At 43.3% G+C, this 10,056-nt stretch overlaps 1 protein-coding gene across 3 annotated transcripts in view; it reads right to left on the bottom strand.

The window, feature by feature from the left end:
* Positions 1-4,502: 4,502 nt before the first annotated feature.
* Positions 4,503-10,056, bottom strand: part of ODF2L (outer dense fiber of sperm tails 2 like) — a 45,932-nt gene continuing 40,378 nt past the window's right edge. For all 3 annotated transcript variants that reach the window (XM_026656067.1, XM_029912393.1, XM_029912394.1), the window contains one exon: positions 4,503-5,665. In XM_026656067.1, the coding sequence (XP_026511852.1) occupies positions 5,537-5,665 (129 nt within the window). In that variant the 3' untranslated portion in view covers positions 4,503-5,536. The remainder of the gene's footprint in view (positions 5,666-10,056) is intronic.

Below are 10,056 nucleotides of genomic sequence, written 5' to 3'. Positions count from 1 at the left end.
TTGAAAACTATGTGGGCACTTAGGTTAGTAGCTTTGTCCTGAAGTGCCTCTAAAGATGAAAATGACAGTAAAAGGTACATATAGCAACATTCCAGAAGCCCTATTTGATAGAGATTTAAGATATACATATAGGAAATGAAGAACTGGGTTCTCTCTAAAGAATGGTGTAGGCTCTGTCATCATTTTCGTGTGTGGGAGGGGGGACGACAAATAAAATAATTTAAAGGATAAGAGACCCCAAACTCCATCGGTTCAACAGAGCTCTGCTAAGGAAATCTGCATTCTATACAGTAAAATAAACACATAGAATTAAATTGGCAGTATTAACAATGTTGCTAAAAATATCTGCAGTAATCTGGTGAGAATTTTAAGTACTTAACCAGTTAGAGAATAAAAGAAATCAGTCTCTTTCTTCATAAAAAGAATAAGCCCAGTTGAGATAGAAAACAAATTATGCATGGGGCTAGCCACCTTATTTCAACGGTGTGGAAAAAAACTCCAACCATCCTGAACAGCCACAAAATGTCACTATGATCAGGAAAACACAGTTGCCATTGTAAGAGGGACTTCAGACTCCTAAAAGGTCCTGTTGGAAGACTCTGGAATTGCAAAGATTATAAAGTGAATTTTAAAAACATACAGCTTTCATTTCATAAACTGAGTTAGATCAAATTTACTGAGCCAAGTCCTAAATTTCTTCTATCTACAGTAATCTATCTAGGCAGTTATAGTGCTTAACTTGAGGAGTTCAGTATAAATTAAGGGAATTTTGCCTGAGTACAGATGGGATTCAGCTCACTGGGATGCAAATGGGACGGTTATGTCTCATGACACTATGCTGCATATTTGTAGAACCAGTGATAAGTCATCTTGAACGCTGAAGGTTTCTTCCTGCTTAAGAAAGAACCAGCAGCACTGTTGATGGGTTGGAACTCAGGTAATAAACACAGTGTTCATATGATTTGATTTGTGATATGGTCAAGAGTGTCCTTAAAAGCTGCTTATAAAATTAAGTTTTCTTCCACAGTGCATTGGTGGTGGCTGCATATCATGAGGTTGAGTACAAGCATTACAAGGACATCATTTTAGTGATATGACTAAATGACATGAATGTCAATTTTGCCACTAGCAGTATGAGAAAAAAGCCAATGAACATGCCTCATAATAAGAGAACTACACATAAAGACATTTGAATTCTGTAATGTGAAAATAAAGATCACAAGCTGCTGTGTATGCTGAAAAACAAGGAGACATAAAGGTACCTTCTAAAATACAAGATGTAGAAATGTTAATGGTAACACATAGCTAATGCTTCATAAAGAAATAAAATCCTTTTTGGGTTGTCATTTCTCTGGAGCTCAGGATGTCCCCTTTCAGTGTGGAGGCAACATGCACTTACTACTGAGCAGATGTATGACGTATGTGACTTAGCAGTATTATCCAGTTGGATCTAGCAATTGTTTAAACCATTTGGAAACAATAAAAGAGCACAATCGGGAACGGTGCTGTCTTATTTTCAAAAAAAGGCAGATTTTGGGAACATTCTGATGGCTGGCAATGTACCATATGCATCCTAACATCTTCTCTGAACAATCTCCATTTGTCCATATTTTCCTGTAAATAAAATGCTCAGAATTGAACATTATATTCTGGGTGTTCTACACTGGAGTCATACAGACCTTTCATTTCCTGGGCTGTTATTCTTTTATGTATGCAGCCTAAAACTGCATTGGCCTTTGTTGCTCTCATTTGACATTACAAACTATGTCCAACTTGCTGTCACTATCACCAATAAATTTCTCCTACTGAATATCTGCTTATCCAGATGTATTAGTTCAACCATGCAAAAAGTTACTCACTTGCCCGGGGTTAGTAATTTTTTGACAGGCAAGTTATCAACATTAAGATAGGCGAATATACTTTGTTCTTCTGTGTAGTAAATATACAGATTGTCTGCAGCCCTCCAATTCACAATCCTATAATATCTCTGAGGCAACTACATATATGTCTATCTGTCTTTTAATACCATTTAGCAGTTGGAAATAAGGGGGAAGGATCTAGCACCATGTGATCAACCAGCTCTCTGCAGACCACACAAAGTGCTCCACAGAACACAATTTAAGAAACTCTGACCTACAAGGCATGACTTACATACATGCCAGCTGACTTTTATATGTTCAAATTTTCCAAGTGTTCCTTTATGGTTCCCTGTTATTCTTTTTGCTTAGCATTAACACATCCTGGCCTCAAGTAAATAATACTTAAGCACAGTCAGAGTATCAACAGGTAATTTAGTAGCCTCAGCCAAACTCTCAGTGCTTTCTAGTTGCAGCTACCTATAGTAGGAGAATCAAAGTATGTGGGTGAAAGGGCTGCATAGCTACTGTCTCTGAACCTTCAATCTGTAAATACTTACACATAAGCAACTTTATACAAAAACACATGGTCCCACAGACTCTACCTTGCACAAGCTTAACTTGACGCATATAAGTAATTCCATTGGCTTCAACAGGCATAAAGTTAAGTGCATGCATAAGAATTTGCAAGATAAGGGCATAAGTGATCCCATAATTTCTTTTCTCAGTTCACAAGTGAAAAAATATATATTTTTCTAACTGCCAACCCAGCAACCTCAACCTGATATCTCAGTGGCTTAGTGTTTTCTGAGCAGGGCATCACCATCAGTCAGCCTGACCCAACTGAGGTGTATTATACTGTGATACTTGAAGCATACAAACTTATGTCCTACATTGAGGTAAAGATTCTGCCTCTGAAACTGTCACCAATTGCACTAATCCATGTAGCCAGCTATGGTAGGTAAGGTATAGGTCTGGATAGAGCTCTGCGCGGATACAAAAATGTGGATCTGCATCTGCCAGGATTAACCCGTGATCCGACCCACAATCTGCTAGCCAACTTTTACCTCTATCCGCATCTGCAAGCTGTCTCCAGGGCGGGTGGAGATGAGTGAGTGGGGGGGGGGGGGGGTTTCAGGGAAGAGGAAGCATGAGGGCAGGGACTGGGGGTAAGGGCCAGGGTCTCGAGTAGAAGGGGCCGTGAGGAGGGGCAAGCTAAGCTGCTGGATGGCATGCAGGTGCTGGACAGCCCCGATTCCAATCTGCCACCCAACCCCAGCCACTGGTTGCTGGCCGCCAGCCCAGAGCGCATTGCACCCCCCCGGGTTGCCCGAGCCGGATGCCACAGGACAGGTGCCGCTAGGGTGAGCAGATGTCCAAATTTTATAGGTACAGTCCTGATATTCGGGGCTTTTTCTTATATAGACACCTATTACCCCACACTCTGTCCTAATTTTTCATACTTGCTAGCTGGTCACCATGATGGCACTAAGTGCTGCCATGAGACATGGCGCCAGAGTTCAGCTGCTGCTGCTCAACATGTACTTGCCAGATATGGGGCCTGCCGCATCGGGGGACAGGAGGGCAGGACAGGGCCCAGGAGGCCCCAGGGCTCGGCTCAGATTCCCCACCCCCCGCATGAGTGGGCCTGCCTGAGAGGATGGGAACGGGCTCCCAAGTCTTCTTACCTGCTCCTGCTTATCCCCTGGCTCGTGGACTTTCATCCCTCCACTCCCTGAGCCGTCAGCCAGGCAGCCCGGCTCCTTGGTCTCTCCTTCATGGTCTCTCCATCCCCTGCCAGGCACTGACTCTCTCCCTTTCCCTCACTCTCCCTTCTCACCACTCCCAGCACAGGCAGCATACTTTTTATCCCTATTTAAAGTGCTCCGGGCTCTGTCGGAAATCAGATTACCTTTTCCTGGACGTATTTCTTGGCTTCATAGCCCCAGCGGGGGGGGAGGGGGAGGGAGAGGGAGGAGTGTTCGCCGCCACTGCCACGAAGGGGGCTCGGGACTGGGCTGCGCTTTATAAGTTGCCCACCAGGCGCTGGGAAGAGGCAAAGTGTCTTCAAAACGGTTTGGGACTTGGCCGGGTGCAGCTCAGCTTGGCTCGGCCCTGTGTGAACGCGTCTCTGTCTCTACTCCAGATCCATAGAGCCCTGTGAGGTTGTATCTGGATCCGCTCCACTATCCGCAAAAATGGTCCGTGGATATGAAGCAGATAGCCGTGTATTTGCAGGGCTCTAATTATTGCATTAAAGTAAAGACAAAAGGTTCAGGTTTTTCTAATTTCCTGGATAGCAGAGGATAGGTTAAAAGCAATTTATTGGAAATTCTTAAACCATTTATCAAATAAGAAGCCTACACTTACTACAGTGACCTTCATGTGGTTTAATTGGACTGTGCTAGGCTTTTAAAAGTAAACCTGGTACTGGATTCAAGGTTTTACTTCTGCATATCTTGATGTTTCTTCATTCATGATTTTTTAAAAAGGTTATGATCGTTCAGTATCACTAAACAGGTAAATTCTGAAGTGGTGGAGGAAAATGTTAAACCTAATCAAAAGAAAATTTAGTGGTTTTTTTTTTTTTTTTTTAGGTAGGGAACCAAAAAATTGTAACAGAAAGTACTGTGCTAGTGTCACAATAATCAAATATACTTAAATAATAGTTTTCTTAAAAAAAAAAAGTGTAGAGTGTAAACCAACAGAATAATACTTCATATACCATTAGCTTGTTGATATGGATACCTAATTGCAAAGTAAAAAAGAAAACACTGATGCACCAATAAATATTTCATTGCTAGTAGTTTGTTATATGTTGAGAAAAGATTATAGTTAAAACATGTGCATGTAAAACAAAATAAGTAACATCAGTTATATTTTTATATAAAAAGGACATTTATAGGATATTTAATATACACTTAAAATTTATATATTGAGATGTTTAGATGTTATCTGAATCTGTTATCCTTTAAAAACTATATCACAATTCTGTAAGAATATTTTATACTATTGCTACAGAAAACCAACTTACATAATCAGGATTTTCCTTCATACTGGCCCCAGTTCAGCTAGGTACTTAGGCATGTGGTTTGTTTTAGGCACATGAGTAATCCCATTGACTTCAAATGAATTATTAATGTGCTTAAAATTAGGGATATTCTTAAATACCTTGTTGAATTGGGGCCATTATCAGGAGGATTGTCACCACATTTAGTGCCTCCATATAATAATTTGAATGGATTTTCTTTCAATTATATATTACATTTACAAAATATTAAGAATAGTATTTCTATTACTATCATGGTAGCTGGAATGCAAATTGAATCCAGTGATATTTCTACAGCAACGGAAGTACATTGAATAACAGGAACACACATCTTTCCTGGAGATTGCGCAGTTTTTCCTTCACTATTGTTCAAGAAATGAAGATTAGTAATGCCATTTTTAGATTAGTAATGCCATGTAAACATTCAGCACATGATCGACCAGTGTATATACATCAGGGTAGGCTCAATTCTGCAAAACTTGGAGCGAGAGTTTCGCTATGAAGCCCTAATGATACAGGGTTCAATCCAGCAAAGTGTCCTCCACTTCCATTGACTTCACTGAGAGTTAAGGACACTCAGCGCCTTCCAAGATTCTGCCCTTATTATTTAAAATATTCTAAATTAAAAAAATCAGCCAAACATTGTTACATATGAGTTTTTCAAGAACTGTACATAATTGTGGATGCTGTGGTTCTGGTTTTCTGATTTTTGTAGATTGTGCTCTAATTCTTTCAAACATACTTCCTGATGTTTCTCTCTCTAAAGAAAAAGAGGGAAGAGGGATGCAAGTTAGAAATAAAATACAAAATAAAAATACAGTAAGACTAGTACTTCAAGTTTATAACTCTATCTGTCATTCCCTAAAATTTTAGTCAACTCCACACAAACACAAGACCTTCAAAATGACCCCAAAATCTTGAACCTATACATTATGTCTCCTGAGCACAAATTGATCTGTTTGAGTAACTTTATACTCTTAAAAAAGGACATGAGTCCTGGGATATCCTTCACAGCAACTGTCGAACATTTCGCATTTCCATCATTAAAGATTTGTGGCACCTTAATTCTAATACAAACTCAAAACTCTCATGCTTATTTTTTTAATGAGAACATCCGTTACTGATCTTTAATGCAGCCTGATTTTTGTTGCCTATGTTACCCTTTAAAATAAAGGGTGAATGATAACACTGTTTACTTATTAGATCCATATATGGTAATTTGTTACATAAAAATAGTAATTTTTTGGATTTTCTTTAATGCCTATCATAACACGATTTCAGATGTGAGTTACTTAAAATAAACAACATTTTTCTTAAATTTGTTAGTCATTTATAACATTTAGATTTAATTCTAACATTATATGAAATAATCAGGTTAAAGTGAACTAAAGAAAAAATTACCTTCTTGAGTCCTGCCCTGTTTCCAGCATCATGCTAACAGGAATAAAACAATATGATTTTTGTTTTTCCTCTCCATAATGTATTCCCAATTTTATGGATATGTAACTGGAGAAGGTGAATATGTTTTGTGTTTGTTCAGAATAACACTCCCCTCAGGCATAAGGTCCGGCTGATCGCGGCTCCCACTGGCCGCGGTTCGCTGCTCCAGGCCAATGGGAGCTGCTGGAAGTGGCGGCCAGTACGTCCCTCGGCCCGCGCCGCTTCCAGCAGCTCCCATTGGCCTGAAGCAGCGAACCGCGGCCAATGGAAGCTGCGATCGGCCGGGCCTGCGGACGCGGCAGGTAAACAAACCGGCCCGGCCCGCCAAAGGCTTTCCCTACACAAGCGGCATCCCAAGTTTGGGAAACACTGTTCTAGAGGAATAAAAATCATAAGCATTAAAATATATTGTTAAAAGAACAAGGGACAGATGATTCCCTGTCCCGGCATAATAAACAGATTTTACTTACAAAGAAATAACAAAAGTACCACAGAGACAACACAGTCTTGAAAAAAGCCAGTATTCTAAGAGTTTAATATGTGGCCAACTGGGAAATAGCTATACAGTGGAATCCTGATTAATTGGGACCGAGGCCAGAACGCATAATCAAAAATTTGGATAATCGGGAGAATGGGCGAGGCTCCAGCTGTCAGCCCCAGAAGCGGCAGGACTGACAACCCGAGCCCCGCTGCCCTGTTCAGTTAATATGGAGAGCCAGATAATGGAGGTGTGGATAAATGGGGGTCTATTGTATTGTTTTGTACGAATAACATACATGCCTCTATAAGTTGCTTATGATTAAGGCTACGATTTAGTCATGGATATTTTTAGTAAAAGTAATGGACAGGTCATGGGCCATAAACAAAAATTCACAGCCTATGACCTGTCCATGACCTTTACTATAAATACCCTTGACTAAATCCGAGCTGGGGGGCCCCAGGGTGCCGCTACTTTGGGGTGCCCCCAGGGAGCTGCTGCTCTAGGGGGTCCCTGGGGCATCACTGCTCTGGGGGGCCCCCGGAGCCAGCCCCACCAACTGCTGCTCAGGCCATCCGTGGGGCCAGTGGCACCAGCTACTGCTTGGGCAGTCCTCAGTGCCAGCAGCCGTGGGACGCCGAGCAGCAGCTGGTGCGGCTGGCTCCTGGACTGCCAAGCAGCAGCCGGTGTGGCTGACTGCGGGACTGCCCGAGCGGCAGGCTGCAGGGACACTCCAGCAGTGGCCGGTATGGCTGTCCTGGTGTTGCCTGAACAGCTGGCCCCAGCATGCTTGGGTGGCCCTGGGGTCAGCCACACTGGCTGCTGCAGAAGTCAGGGAGGTCGTGGAAAGTCACAGAATCTGTGACTTCTGCGACCTCCGTGACAGACATGCAGCCTTAGTTATGATAGATTCTTGTTATGGAGACATGGGTCTATTAAAGAAACAAAGCATGAAAAGTAAAAATAATGATCTAGATAAGTAGCATCTCAAACACTCCAACAACATCATCTGTGAATAGATGACTCCTTGTCCCCAACCCTTGTGACAAAGCTGTTTTGCCAAGACTAAGGGAAAGACCAAAGAGTATACAGGAACTCCTCACTTAACTTTGTAGTTATGTTCCTGAAAAATGCGACTTTAAGTGAAACGATGTTAAGTGAATCCAATTTCCCCATATGAATTAATCTAAATGAGGGGTTAGGTTCCAGGGAAATTTTTTTCACCAGACAAAAGACATATATATATACACATACACATACACACACACACACGCAGTATAAGTTTTAAACAAACAATTTAATACTGGTACACAGTGATGATGATTGTGAAGCTTGGTTGAAGTGGAGTCAGAGGGTGGGATATTTCCCAGGGAATGCCTTACTGCTAAATGAACTAGCAATTGACTGAGCCCTCAAGGGTTAACTCTCACAACAATCTACAAGGCAGCAGGAAAGGAGAGAAGGCACACACACCCTGTGTGTGTGAGAAAAAATGCGCATTTCCCCTTTAAGTAGCTGACCCCAGGCTTAAGTACACTGCCTTGCTAATTAAATCAGCTTGCTGAGACCTGAGATGGCAGCTACTGCCGAGAAGCTCCCTCCCTCCGTCGTGTCCCCCCCACTCTACGGAAGATGGAGTAAGCGGGGTGCAGGAGCAGGGGGGAGGGGGAGACACCCTGACATTAGCCCCCTTCTTCCCCTCCTCCCCCTAGCGTGACCAGACGTCCCGATAAAATCGGGACTGTCCCGATATTTAGGTGTTTGTCCCAAAGATCAGTCGGGACGCAATTTGTCCCGATATTTCGCTCCGTCGGCAGCATTCGGGCACTCGGTTTTTTATTTATTTTTTGCTCCGTCGGCAGCACTTGGCTTTTTTTTTTTTTCCCCCCCCCCCCCCGCTCCGAACCCCGCCCCCCCCCCCCCCCCCGTGTGTCCCGATATTTTCTTCCTCTCATCTGGTCACCCTACCTCCCCCTCATACAGCAAGCAGGAGTCTCTGGGAGCAGCTCCAAGGCAGAGGACAGAAGCAGCACATGGCAGTGGGGGAAGAGACAGCTGCTGCACAGGGAATTTAGGGAAGTGGGGAGCTAATAGGGGGGCTGCTGGTCCACCCTGGTTCCAACCACCCACCAGCTAGCTGCAACGGGCTGCTCTTCCTGCAAACAGCGGACAAAACAGGCGGCTGCCAAACGACATTAGAAGGGAGAATTTCACAACTTTAAACGAGCATGTTCCCTAATTGATCAGCAACTTAACATTGAAACAACCTTAACCAGGATGACGTTAGGTGAGGAGTTCCTATACTAAACTCTTACAGATGCTAGCCTACAAAAAGGGAGGGGTACTGTAATGGGGTTCACACTGCATCCCTCCGGATTCAGCCTCTTGGCCCCTCACCTCCGTGAATCAGGGACACTTCTGTCTGGTGCAACAGCCGTGTTCTTTATTCATGACCAGTTTCCCACCACCAGTTTCCAGCTATATACAGGTTTTACAGCTGCTTGGCCTACCACAGGCCTTGACGGCAACAGACTAGGAGGCTTCTACTCCAGCTGAGCCTGACCTCCCACTCTTAGTCTCCAGCCCCACACCCCTTTTCTCACTTCCTTCCAGCCTTATAGCTCCTGCTAATGAGGCTGGCAGGTGTGGTCAGTTATCAGGCAAACATAGGGCGGTTCACCCTGACCCAGCCCCAATACATTCTCCCTGATTGGGGCTGGAGCAGTAGGAACTGATTAAGGGCTTCTGTAGCAGCACCCTGCCACAGGTAGAAAAGGGTGTCAGCAGACTGAGGCTGACACCAAGATGGATGCCAAGAGACAGAGATGTTGTGTAGGGTAGGCTGCCTCTCCCTGCCACAGATGGAGTTAGCTGGGCTGATGAGTACTTATACCTTAAACTTTCCTTGGTAGCCTTTGTAAGTAAGATTCATGCGTGCAGGTCTTTTATTGTTTCTACCCTGTATTCTAAAGTGCTTTGTACTTTTGAGGAACAAACAAATAATGCTTCATTTGGAAGACACTTTCTGTGTCACTGCAAACTTGCATTGCTACAGACCACTGAAGGAAACCTCTTATAGGTACCAAAAGCGAGTTGGGCCTGTGTCATTACTATGCTTGGTAAAAAGGGACTGCAGCCCAGAGATCCAGTTTAAGAGTTGTTGGACCGAGTGCTTCTACTCAAGCGAGGCACAGAAAGACAGACCTGTCAGCTAAAGGGTGTATTTGAGAGGA

This window comes from Terrapene carolina, unplaced genomic scaffold, assembly GCF_002925995.2.
Source record: "Terrapene carolina triunguis isolate 2854851 unplaced genomic scaffold, T_m_triunguis-2.0 Scaffold211, whole genome shotgun sequence".
In the NCBI taxonomy this organism is placed as follows: Eukaryota; Metazoa; Chordata; order Testudines; family Emydidae; genus Terrapene; species Terrapene triunguis.
The sequence above is the reverse complement of the archived record's forward strand: the minus strand, read 5'-3'. Positions and strand labels throughout refer to the sequence as shown.